Below are 14,138 nucleotides of genomic sequence, written 5' to 3' on the forward strand. Positions count from 1 at the left end.
TTTTCAAACAGGATAACGATGATGTCCTTTCTCTTGTGTTCCCAGACTTTGCTTTGCTCATGTAAGAGGTAAGTTCCTTAAGGCAAGGCTTGTCTTTTGTTATTTGTATGGGCTTTGTGTAGTGCCATTGGAGCCGAGAGGCACTGCCACACCACAGCACTACTAACAGACACTGAAGCAATGCCTGGTTACAAAAATAAACACATAAAAAATACATTCATGACCCTTGTGTACAGCAAAGTGCTGCACAGAGGCAGACATCCATTAGAGGAAGATGTAATATCACAGAGTGGTCTGTACTCCCTCAACCTTTCTCCTTCCATCGCTTGCAATATAAATACATTCCAGATAAAAAATGTCTTAGAATTCCTTAGAAATTTCCTTATTTTATGTGCCTGTTTTCTATCGGATAGTGAATTATATATTGAAAGAGATAACAGGGTTGAAATTCCTCTGGGATCATAAATTTCACTGGCTGTTTCAACACTTACTTGAGTATATATCCTTTTTTAAAAAAAAAACTAGAGAGAATAAATTTAAGCAGGAGAGAAAGAAAAGGATAAAACCAAAATAAGAGAACAACAAAAAAAAAATCATGCACAAAAAAGGAGGCAGAAGAGGGAGAAAATAAAGCAGCTGTAACCTCATGTGGAAGCAATTTGATTACCATCAATTCCCTGAAGTACTGACCAGATAAACACTTGTTTAGCTTATAAGTTCTGACACGATCACAAGCCAAGGCAGTACAGCTGCAAGTGAATGACTTTTCTGTTTATTTATTGAAACCTCTGAGAAAATAATAGTGATAGGAATCAAACCCCATGTCTTCTGTGTAGCGACAGAACATTACCAGTAGGCACAAGACAAACTCACTGATACTGGTATCAAGGTCAGATAGGCACATGCCCAGAGCAATGGACAAGTCTATTTTTTGGATAAGGAGTGTTGTCCCTGCCTGCCCCTTTTTGCTCAGTTACAGAATCCTCTGGGGTACGTCTGGCTCCTAGATGGTAGATTAATCAGGGTGCAAAACCTGATAAACTAACCAGAGTTTTTTGGTGTTTTATTCAAAAGAGTTAAACTATTGGTGATTACATATGTAACAAAATTAACCATAATCAAAATCGGGTACTTTCTAACAGAGGTACTTCGTTCTTAAAACAAAGAGTAACAGCTATTCAAATGAGAAACATTTTTTAGGTGCAAATGTAACTTCCATTTTGAGGAAACAGATTATTCTAGGAAGGGATGAATTAAGTAGACAAGGAGTTACTGTCATTAAACTTTCTTCTAGTACCTAAATATAGAAATTATAGCCAGCTAAACTGCTTGTGTAAAATCTTTATCGTTCCTTAAAATTACAAAGTCTTGAGCTGCCACAGCTTTCATCCACAGTTTGGGAATATCAGCTTCATATTACTGTCACAGAAAACCAATAGCCTTTTGTCCCCATGATTCTTCTTTTATTCCTAGTTTTGGAAATTTAGCAGGTCTCCTGTGTTTTTAGTATCTCAACTGGAGCTATCAGTCTTACATGAACCTTCAGGAAGTCTGCACTGGAAGAATCACCGCATGTGGAGATCAGAATTTGGACATGGTTATCTCCACTTTGGCAAATAAAACAACTGGCTCCAAATAAAACCTAGCTGTAATCTAAATGGAAGGACTGCACATGTACAGGGACTAAATGACAAGATGCACAAATGTGCATTTCTGCATTGCCTGAGGTTAAGGAGAAAGGTTAATTCAGAGATCTTTACAGAAGGTGGAATCAAGAATTCTCCACAGTACACAAAGACATAAACTCTTCCAAGACCATTCTCTTCCATAGTTAAAATGAAAAAAAAAGTCTTATTCAAATATATCAAGACAAACATACCACACAACTTTGAACTTTCCAGAGCTAGCCTTCCTAAAATTCTGATGAGCCCTTTTTTTCCCCCTTACACTGAGTCTTCAAGGACTAAGGTATCACACACCATTAAATCTCTCATCCATCTCATCTAATTTACTTGGTACACTCCACTGGAAAATAATGGACCCCAAGATAAAGATCACAAATGCTCTTTCAGGTCAGCCATGGGCTTTTCTTTTGCAGCTAAGAGGAAAATAAAATAGCAGAAAGTAAATTTAACACTAGCCAAGTCATGACTGCAGTTTCTGTATAACACCATATATCTTCCCCCATCTTTCTTTGCCCACTCAGCTGAATAGAAATCTAAACTAACCTATTCATTTACCTAGTTCTGGCTGCAAATCTTGAAAGCCCAAACTGCTGGTTCAACTATAGTTTGTGTATGGTGAAGCAGAAGAACTCCTGGTCAGAACAGTCATCAGCTTTCAAAAAATAATACTCAGTCTATGTCAAGATGCATCTCTCCCATAAATACTTATTGACATATTGTTTTGAAGAATCTTTCTGATTTCAAAATCCTTTTCTTCAGCCCAATCAGCATCTGAAACTCTCAGTCCTGCCCAGCTTCCTTCAGGCTGTCAGACATGAGAAGCATTTAGCACAGAAAATTCTTAGTTCAGTATGAAATATTGAAAAGGTGAGGTGTGTCCAACTACATTTAGGCATTCCTGGAATAACAATACAGTGGGTTGGTAGTGGACAGATGAGAAGGAAGAGACCAGAAGCATTAGATGAAGGGAATAAGCAAATTTCGAAGATAAACAGAGGAGAGGTTCATACTTGACAAACCAGATAGGTAATAGGGAAGAGGTGAAAATGGAGGAAAAAGAAGTGGGAAGCCAAAGAGCAGGAAGTATACAAGGAATATCCTGGGAATAAAGTGTACTGGGAATATGCACATTATGTTGAAAGTCTCAGCAAAGGGGAATTGAGAATTCAATAACCAAGGTCGAAACATGAGATAAAAGAAAAGAGACTTAGCTTTATACAATCCTTGCAGACTATTTCTGCTTCAGTATAGTGTCATTGTTCTGCATCTGCATGAGAAAGCTGGAATGATTTCCTTCTCTGCTGAGCTGGTAGAGATACTGCAGTTGAAATAATGAGTTTAGTGTGCTTTATGAGGATGATTTTTTTCCATGATTACAAGAGGCTGTGAACCAAATCTCTGTTATGCTTTACTATGTAGGCTAAGGAACTAGTTAAACTGCTTATGACCTTCATTTTGGGAATTCATTAAAAGACTAATTTTCATTAATAACTTGGCTGTTCTCTATTCTCCCTATTTTCTCCTTTAAAATTATTATACTTATCATCAGTGTTTCTTAGACCACTTCAGGTATGGTTCTCAGGGCTGGTACTTTGATGTATAAGTTTTTCTGGGTTTGAAAGTTGGAATTATGAAATTCCATAGAAAAGTTGTTAGTAATTAAAATAAATAGAGAGGATATAGATGTGAACAGCTGCATTTTCTAGCTCCTTCCAACTTACACAGCTGCAGCATACTGCATCAAATCAAGATCACGGTTTTGTTTTCTGGGTTGCTAATTACTTATTATCTTTTATAGCTTTGATCAATGAAGTGCTAAAGCTAAGCCAGACTAGTGTTCTCTGCTGTTAGTTGTAAATTAACCTCTGCCAGTCACTTCCAACCCCTGCACATTCTTTGCAGTGACTGCTTGATGAGTCTCTATTAGACCGTTTTTCTGAGGATAAGGAAGGTCATTTGAAGAAGGTGAATAGAAACTCACTAACATTTAGGAAGAAATTGTTCTCTATTTACAATCACACTGTAAAGCTTTATCATATGAAACATGTTATACCTCAGGTCCCATAAATCTCAGAGTTATTTTCTTAGGCTTTCTGATAAAACTGATTTTTTTAAAAAAACACTTCAGAGGCTAAGAGCCCTGTGACAGTTCTGTGACCCCCTGTAAGCTTTCACTGGACTGTTACGTTTGCCAAATGTCAAGAACAGTGCCTGTTGCAACAGTGAAAATATCAACCTGGAAAAATAGTAATGCATTCATTCTGTGCTGGTGTTAAATGGACTCAAAGATGCAGACAGATCAAATTATTATTACATGAAAGGAACAACTAACAGCAGTGTGGCTTTCTGCACCCCTCATCATAATCTACAACCCAATCTCGGTGTGCAAATCTTCTTTCCAGGGCCCTACGGTTAGACACATAAGCATCCCTTTACTTCACAGCTTTCCCACAGTCGTTCCATTTACAAGACTTTATCCCAAACCATCAGTACAAAACTTACTGGAAAGACTAATTTTATTTTTCTGATAACTTTGCTTATTTGCCGTATTTATAGTTGCTTCTCATTTAATTTTCAGTATTTGTCACTTATTCTACAGCCCATGACTTTTAATGGACCTCTTCTGCATCCCAGCTGACTGCAACAGGAACCATCCTCTGAGAGCAATACAAATCCCAGAGCAACTGCAGTTCCCCACATAAAACTGGGACAGTCTGAGAGCATATGGGCGTGGAATGTCCCTAGCTGGCAAGACATGAGTAAAATGGTCATAGCTAGGCTGGAGGAAGCAACCACATGAAAAACTGAATAAAGAGAGGAAAGCTGTGATAGCTACAAACTTCAGAGGATGTAAGTTGAAAGAGTCAGACTTGGGGTGATGGGATGCAGGGAGCTACACCTATGTATAAAGATTTTATATATACACAAATATATATAACATATATACAAAAGACATATGTATGTATACACACATATATAGTACATACAGTCCTCTTCAGATCTAGAGTTGATCTTCGGGTTTCTTGGTTATAATATTCCCCTGCCTTTTCAAGTAGCTATGAAACCCACAGCTAACCTGTCTCTTCTGCTTATTTTCCTTAAGGAATAGCAGCCAATATTACTACTGTTGTTTATTTGGTTAGTTCAAATGATAAACATATGCACCTTGAATATCAAGCATGGAGATCTGCCAATGCTGAGGTCAGTAGATTCTCACACAATATAATTGCTTTTTTCCTAGGAGTGCTTTAAAAAACAAGGCTACCACCTCCTTCCCCAGCTAATTACCCAGGAAAAGGAAACAAAAATGAAAGACGTACTTAGAAGTATGTTAGCACTGCAAAATCAGAAGCAGAAAATCAGCATATTTTAGGATGGCCTTTGCCTATGCGACCTTAATTCAGTCCCTTGTGCATATTTTGTAAGCCTAGACATTGAAATTCTAGGTTCCCTGAAGTCAGAGGGCTATTTGCTGTGGTCTTCAGAGATGCCAGTATTTCACCCATGGGCTTCATCTACATGCTTATAAATTTCAGATGCTGATTTTGTCATGAGATTTTTTTCCTCTTATTTACAGAGCTCTCTGAATGAAAGTATGTTTTTTCCTTCTAGATATATGGCTAGTGCCCTATTTACTGCACACATATAAAGCCTACACTGAATTTAAAATTCCTCTCAGCTGTTTTTCATCACAAAACCTTACCATTCTCCTGAGTCTTTACATGTGCTATGAAAGCATCTTTAGATTGTGAAGCACTTGCATTACCAGTTCTGCTTTGTAAACTGGAACAAGGAGAACAGCAAAATACACACAGATTTGTCTAATGCCCATTAATTCTAAGCTTTCAATTATGCATAGGTCTGATTTATTCAGAAATCAAGTGTTGTGTGTTTAGAGCAAAGTTTCTGTTCATTTTAGTTTCTGTTATGAACTCCTACCATTTCTGCAAATCAAGCTCCATTTCTTTCAAGGTAGGCACCCAAAAAAATAAAGTTCACTCAGATTAGTGGTCGCCCACAGAAAGTCTGATCTAATTGCCAAAACTGTTGAAGGACACAGAACAGAAACTAGAAATCTGTCTGCATTTCCTGGACTCACCATATAGCATGTGGGGGACAAATGAGAGCTAAACATAATGCTATCCTCTACCCAGAGAAAGTCTGAGCATTCTTGGCCAATCTCACTTGGAAGCATCCTGACTACAAACCTCCAAACTTTTGGACTATTGGAAAACCCAGACAATTAAAAAATGCCAGATCAAAACTCACTGTTCCCTTCTTGGATGAAGTATGCAATAAAGTCAATAGAAGTGCTGTTAGTCAAATGAAGACCAGGTTTTGTTCAGGTAATACATATTTGCTGAAACATCATGTGATGTTCAAGTACAGCTATGCACTAGGAATCAAGGATTTACTGATTTAACACCTGACTTCTTCATCCTTCTTGAAGTTTTCCTATGACATCATCTTTGATTGCTCTCATTGATTAACTCTCTGAATCTGTCTCTGTGAGGCATCTTACCCGTGGTTTTTGTGGATTATTAAATTAAATGAATGGTTTAATGACAAACCGATAGGTATTAATCAATTGACTAAAATAACTGCATAGAGAATGCATGCAGAGAGAATGCATGCAGAGAACAGGCTTGGAAGTGGTTTCTAGCAATCAGAAGTGGAGATCTCATCAGTATGCTGATGATAAGAGAGATAACAAACAGCTTATCTAGGAGCTGATCTGGACCCAGGTGTACTACTCCATTCATATGCAAGTGACATGTCAGGAGCAAATGCACTTGCTGACTCAATCAACTGCAATTAACCATAATGAGTTGAATCCCTTCTGAAAGGCATCAGTTATGTATGTTAACCTGATGATAAATACTACAGGTCTTGAACCTAAACCAGAAAAAGAAAGAAGCATTGAAAAAGATGTTTGTGGGAAACTGCAGATAGGATTTTACATATGATCTGTGACAATATACTTAAGCTACGTAATTAACGCAATCATTAATCTTGAGATTTCCTTATGAATTGCCTGTTTGCTATTAAGGATCAGGGATATTTGTAGCATTTGTTTCTAAAGAGTAGTATTTTACCTGAAACACTCTTAAAAAAGGACTTAAAAATCAGTGTTATGTCAGTCACAAATCCCTTGAGGATGGACAAAGGCAAACTAAAAGAGTCTTTGTGGCCCAGGAAAAAAAATTGTTTATAAGGAACCCGACTCACAAAAATTGGATTTAAAGGTGGCTGTTAACTAGAGTAGGTATTCCATAATGCAGGTTTTATTAGTCACATGTTCCTCTATGGCAGAAATATTTTGTGTTGCTGTATGCATTTCTTACAACTTGTTCGTATTCATTACCTAGAAATAAAAATCATAGAAAAACAGTGATCTGCAATGCTCAGTCCAAGGGCCAGAGTAAACAGCCTTGGCATTTGGACTCTCCAGGTGCCTAGCTCTGCAGGGTATCCTGCCAGCTTCTCCTCTCACTATGCCTTACACTTTTCTCCACTCTACACAGCCACCAACATAGTGTGAATGACAGGGAGGCATTCATTGCACACGTGCCACATTGCATGGTCCTGGAGGAGAAGAACAATAAGAGCCAAGGGTTACTAGGCTCCTTAAACAAGATGTTCAGGTTCCTAAAGTGAGTCTAAAATGATAAACCAAAAAGAATAGCAGAGAGAAGTCCAGATAGTGGAACAGAGCTCTGGGACCCAAATGCCAATGGACCTTCTCAGAAGCCAGGACCATCCTACCTTTGCATTTATGTTCAGGCACTTAGAAATCTGCTTTACAAGCAAGCAAACATCTGGGTGAATATTTGCATCCATACTGAATTTGGTATAAGGTAATACACTAAGTGCTCAGTCAAGGATGATCAGTGCAGCTGAAAGCCTGAGGGAACCCCTTTATAAAGGTTACAGTGTACTTTTGACATTTTCAAATGCAAGCTCAACACTTACGCACCTTTCACAATGAACACAAGCTGCGTCTTCCTGAAAAGCCTGCAACAGAAGGAAGAGCACACAAACCCCAGGTAATAATAGCCTAGGGGCCCATTATATATTATATTAATTTAGTGATTTGTTTCCGCAGACAACCATACTGCAACACCAATGCAGATTTTGCTGAGCACCATTAATTCCGGGGTATGCTATAGCTGTGGCTGTAAATTCTGAAGTTGCTCCTCAGCCTTTTATCCAGGTAAAATTCCCATTTAAGCCAGGGGAAAATTTTGCACCAAGAAAGTTTAAATACAAAAGCTCTCATATCTTTTCTGCTGGAGACACCACTTCCTGGCCTTTGACCTGCTTCTATGATATGAGTGTCACTCCTTGTCTGAATTTCTGGAGGGCTCATAATGCTCATAGAGCTGTCACACAGGGCTCCCAACCCTACACAGGACATCCACTAAGCTGACAGTTTAGTCTGGACTTGACTGGAACTGCTGATCACACCAATGACTGGCTGCTCCATGATGTCTCTATATTATTCCTGCTCCAGAAAAAAAGTGAAAATATTGTATTGCCTGCACTGAAAATTTTCTTAACTCAATGAAGACTTTTTGCCAACTGACTGATGGGAAGTCATCAGTGACTGAGTAAATGAAGCTACATTCTAACATGTGGGCTTGGTCATCTATTTTGACAGCCAAATAATGGTTTAGTTTTCATCATAGTGTATTAGTGAATGAAAATAGCTAGCAAAAAGTAAAACAAAAATAAAAAGGCCTGTTTTCACCACAGAAAATTAGAAGAGACATTCAAAGAGACTTACTGGGTCTGTAAAAATAACTAAGGGAGAACTGAGAAGCTCCTACCTCACTTTTACTGTTCTTTTGAAATGGAGGACAAACCAGTTCTAGATTCAAGCATTTTTAATCTGAATACATATATCAGAACTGAAGCCCTGCCATTATTCCATTACACAAACCAGTAACTTCCAAAGGCAGGGTGGAAGCTGGGATCAAGGACTCTTATCTCCAGTGCTCATCTGAGACCAAATAGTATGCTTTACTATTCCACTTAATTTAGATTCCGTAGATTAATTTACAAGAACTTCACCCAGAGACACAAAACAGAAGAGAAACTAAGGTGGAAGCATCAGTTAACATTAGTTGCTCGCATATATTCTGAATTGTCATACCCTTACCTGTAGTAGCACTGGACACTGTTGGCCACTGTTGATCAGGCCCTCCTGGTCCACCACGTAGGATTCCTGCCTCCTCCATATGCACAGCACTGAAGAAGCACATATCATCATTAGATTATACAGTTCCCTTCTGCCCCAGGCTTTATAACAACTCCCTTTCTTGCTGCTCTTCAGAAGTCATAGCCATTTATAGTATTGCATGATGCTAACAATTTCTTCTAGAGCATGGAGAACTCTTGACTTGCACAAGTTATATTTGATTATTTGCTAAAACATAATTGTGGCATAGTTTGTAAAAACACACATACCTGCAGGACACTTTGCTTGCATTGACTGGAAGTCACTAACGAGGAAGTTACACACCTTCTTTGCCATTAAAAGCAAATGATAAAGTGTTGGTGGGGTTACTTCTGAGCTGCTGTCATTATGCTACTTTAACAGATCCCACCTTCCTGGGTTATTGCATGCTCCTCATGAGCATTTCAGAAGGAGAAATACATTTTGACATATGTGGAAACAAACTAACAGCAAATTTTACAGTGTCACATCAACAGCACCTGGCGTGGAATGCACCAATCTGGGTAACAGCCAGCACCTTACATGGAAGGAAAAGAAAAAAGGTTCCTTGGTACACAGTAACCCAAAGTCAGCTGTCCATGTTAGACAGAGGACACCATCCTCTAAAGAAATCCAGTCTAAGGAAATCTGGACACAGCCTCACTTTTCCTATTTTGAAAATCCTTCTCATATCTTCAAAACACACTTTAAACTGCATTAATCATCTTGATTGCACCATGTGGTTAATAAACCGACTGGAGGAGCAGCACACTTCTATGGTAACAAGAAACAAGACAGAAAATACATCAATGCTTCAGTCTATTGAAAAGTATCAGTATTGATGAATACAGGGAGCTTTAAAGTAAACAAAAAGTATATAATCACAGTTAAATAATTCAATGTTGTAGCAATTATGCCTTGACAGTCAATGTATCTAAAGGCAGGAAGCAAACACAAAAAAAGCACAGATCTACAGTATTACAGTACAACGTAAGATGCAGTCAGATTGAATCTGTAACATTTGGAGACTGGAAGTAACAGCAGAACTTGGTTGCTTTCCATCTCAGCACAGCTATCCTCAGACTAGGGCACCAGAGGAGCCAGACAGCTTTGTCCTTTTCACAGAGGACAAACTCAGTGCCCCTTCAGGTCGGGAAGTATCATACATACCTTTGCATTCCTGCCCTTAGGGATGCAGAGTAGCGCCAGTCAGGATTGGGATGTTTTGGCTGTAGAAACAAAAGCCCAGGAGAACGTTGTTAATGTATGTTAAACATGTTGAATAGGATATGCATCTGAGTGATTTTGTCAGAAAAGTCTATCTGGAGCTACTCAATTTTTGGGAACATTCAGAACTGCCAAATCTTTCTACAAATCTAGAGAAACTTTCAAAGTTTCAAAGACACACAGGGAGAGTCTCTGTAATAGAGAAACTTGTTTGCATGCCAAGGCCTTTGGCTAGAGATGATCTCCGTGGAATGACATTTAATGCTGGAAACTGGTGGACAGTCGTTTTGTACATTTACCAACATTCTGGGCTTAGGAAAAAAGAGTACACCATAAATCCATAAAACATGCTGTTTGTTTTCCTGATAAGCTGAGGAAACTCGAGCTCCTGCACTGAACAGCATCTGTCTTAGGATATATAAAATGCAGCCCTCTGAGAAGGGGACATGCAGGGCGGTCTGTCTGCTGTGAGTTTCTGCTGACATTCAGTGTACTGCAGAGGACTGCACTAGATTGTATCAGCTTTCCAATCTGCAGCAAGTCTTATCCAATGCAGACTCCTTTCGTAACACCAAGAACCATTACATTTCCTGTATTCATGGAAGGGGAAAATACCCTTTGACCAAGAAACCTCAGCATGTGCTGCAGTGCTGCAGAATGGCTTACTAAATAAGAAGATAATTAAGAAATCCTAAGATGATAAAAAATTGCTCCAGAAATTTTTTATTTTTTTTTCCACTGTCAGGGGACCATCAAAATAACTTTCAATGCAAGTTCAGGTCTTTCAAAATTAAGCCCTAAGCACACAACAAGCTTATTTCTCAGGATTCTCAAGACATTATTCTGTAAGTAATATCGCAGCCACTGCTGAACTTCAGGCACCTGAATTCAAAGAGAGAAATTATGTCCAGAAAAAATAATAGAGTACACACATTCCTGGTCTCTTGTACAGTGCCAAACACACAAATAATATACAACAGTGATGGTTTAATCGTCTTAAGTTATTGGAGGCAGATCAGAAATGAATTTGGTCCCATTACTTGAAAGAGAAAAGGGAAGTGTCGAATGCTCTGAATTATTTAAAGCCAACTCTGTCTTTTCTCTTGAGGTTTGGGGTATGCTTTTCCCTGGATCAATACATTTTATTCAAACAAAAATGGAGCAATTACAACTTACACTATCGCTACATCACCATATTTCTTGGGCCCAGCATCACTCAAGAGTGAGATGCTCTTGGATGATGTGCATCCTAGTATTCTTCATGGTCCAAGTTACACAAAAAGGAAGAGGCTGCCATTTGCAACCACACATTAAACATCTGTGCTAAGCAATTTCCTTCCCATATAGCCCCAGTTCCCTAGTATGCTCAGGTTCTGCTGAGTTTAGTAGCAAGTGCCTTGACAAGAAGCCATTATGCATGATTCCAGTATTTGCTGATTCGTTCCATTTTGGGCCCAGTCTCACAGATGTCAAAGCAACTCTGAAGTCAACCCTGTAGTAAGCGTCAATGAATGTAGATAGAAAATAATACACTGATCAGACCCACTTCCGAGTTTGACTTTCTTGACATATGAAGGGTGCTGACACCAGAAGGTTTGGCTTTTCCTCTCCTGGGGATTTTCTTACAGCAGAGGAAGTGCCGGTCTGAGTGTGGGAGGAAAGTCCACCTTTTTGCAATGGGAGAGGTGCAGGTTAGTGATTTATACAGGCCTATAAGCAGGGTGAGGAGGAGGAATCTTACCACAGTTCCAGGCAAAACACAGATGAAGTGAGATTACATCAAAGGGTGGAAAAGTCTAACATGAGCTGAGTAGGAGCAAGAAAATAAGAAAGTGGCCACTTCCTCATAGTATACAGATTTTTGGTTTTCAGATGAGAGCTTTCCAGCTCTTGGCTACAAGACAAAAATCTATGTTTTTCTTGTAGTTGGAACTTTCAGGCATCAGATAATAAATGGGTGATGATGGCAAGAGAAACTCATCAGTTAGGAATCCATAATTTATTCACTGCACATACATAGACCAACATTCATCATGTCACTATAACAGAAACAGCAACTAGGAGATGGTGGTATTTTCAAGAGTTACTATCCACAAGCTCTGGCATCTTGTAGCTACTCCCTAAACAGTTCTCTGCTTGCTACTACTCTTCAAGCAGGGCTGTAGTGCTGCTCCCAGAGAAGCAGAAGGAGGAAGGATGAGACAGGACTATAAAAATATACTCTGGAGATGGAAAGATCTATCACCACAGTTGACTTTTAGACCTTTGAGGGGCTGGGGTTTTGTTGTTGTTGTTGTTATTAACTATGAAAAATTCAGTGTTGGGACTTCTCTAATTTTTCAAGTCTTCACAGGAAGAATGGGAGCAGCAGGCAGTTGGGTAGCACCCTACCTTTGTCCAGACCTACTCACATCCAATTTTACCATGTGCACACTGGTAATGCAGACTGAGAACTTTTAGACCTCAGCAAGAGACACACATTTGTCCTACAGTTGTGTTACAACAGTCTAATGTCCTGCAACTGGCAAAACTGGTGGAATTCCAATTTTGTCAGTGTAACTGGCTTCTCTTTTTGTTCTGTTGTAGACTGCAATTCTTTAAGATCCTCTGTCATAACACAAAAGCTTTTTCGATACAGCTTTAAATAACATTGGGCAATTAGGAGCAAGAAAGACAAAAAAAAACCCAGGACCACTAATAGAAGTGACAGCATAGCAGAGGCAGCAAACCTGCTCAGCAATATTTTTCCTCAGATCAGACACAGCAGTATTGCTTCTTATACCCCCATCAGGCATTCATAGTCTGCCTGGCTGGGTTGGCTTATGTCTCTGGTTAAGAACAGTCTACCTTTACCAGACCACTCACTGAAACCTGCCACATTTGACACTTGCTGTCACCCAGCACACAGTCACAGTGCCATGACATGGTATGGTCCATCTCAAAGCAGAAATATGTCTTCAGCATAGTCCCAGGGGACAGAAGTCTGCCCAGGAGCTGTCAATGGGCTCCTCTACAAAGCTCTGTCACAGACTTTGCTGTGAGAACTGTAGCTGTGTCATAAATCAACACCACTAAGACAAGACACAGCTGGCCAGGAAGCATGAGTACAGAGAGGAAACCCAAAGACAAATACAGACTTTGAAGTGTTCCAGATGCTTCCCAGCTGTATAACCCTGTACTCTTATTATGTCACATCATATTGACTTAAAGTCACACAATCCAGCACAAAACTAAAAATCATTTCCCCTTTCTCCCATCACCTGCTTTTCCTGATTTAGTAACAGCAAACATCATCATACTTGTAAGATGAGTCAAAATCTATGCAGGCACCCTAGAGAAGTGCCTGTCGTCACACCAGTTGAACACCTCATGCCAACATTCCAGTCACCAAGGTTACATTCTGCCACCCACATAATCACAAGCATTATGTAACTAGTAATAAACAACCGATCCTACCAGAAAGTCTGATAAGCAAAGTAAATGTAATACAAAATGAAGCCACCCTAGTAGCAAAAAAGCTCATGCAAAATTTCACACAGTTGTTTTCAAATGGCACAGAATGGGTTAATTTAAGAATCATTGCATTGATTCAGGGAGAATAAATTTAGTTGAAAGTACATTGTTACAAACATTTTGCTCAGTTCTCTTTTTTGGTGACACTTAAACACAGTGAGGATTTGCCCCTGAACAGAAGGAATTCCTAAAATCTGTTTATGTTGTCCTGTCATGAAAATCAATGCAAAGGCTACCATTCACTAGAGCAGCTGCTAAAACTGGGCCTGCTAGAGGTAGAGAAGCGTGAATCAAATATTTGCAAACAGTTACCAGATGATACAACTACTAAAGACACCCCACTCCATTCCTATTTCCACACAAATGCACAACAGAATGATATAAGGTATATTTATCAAATACATCCACTTTGAAGCAATAATAAAAGGTCTTTCATCACCCCTGACCACATGAAGCTCTGCTTGTTTTCCAGTGAGTCACTACTGACAGATGTG

General features: G+C 39.2%; 1 protein-coding gene across 3 annotated transcripts in view; it reads right to left on the reverse strand.

The window, feature by feature from the left end:
• LOC101878671 (protocadherin alpha-C2) overlaps positions 1 to 14,138 on the reverse strand; it is a 132,701-nt gene that overhangs the window by 24,250 nt on the left and 94,313 nt on the right. For all 3 annotated transcript variants that reach the window (XM_034066918.1, XM_034066917.1, XM_005144960.3), the window contains exons 2-3: positions 10,075 to 10,133; positions 8,848 to 8,936 (exon numbers count right to left, since the gene is read on the reverse strand). In XM_034066918.1, coding sequence (XP_033922809.1) covers positions 8,848 to 8,936; positions 10,075 to 10,133 — 148 coding nt within the window. The remainder of the gene's footprint in view (positions 1 to 8,847; positions 8,937 to 10,074; positions 10,134 to 14,138) is intronic.

This window comes from Melopsittacus undulatus, chromosome 10 (genome assembly GCF_012275295.1).
Source record: "Melopsittacus undulatus isolate bMelUnd1 chromosome 10, bMelUnd1.mat.Z, whole genome shotgun sequence".
In the NCBI taxonomy this organism is placed as follows: Eukaryota; Metazoa; Chordata; class Aves; order Psittaciformes; family Psittaculidae; genus Melopsittacus; species Melopsittacus undulatus.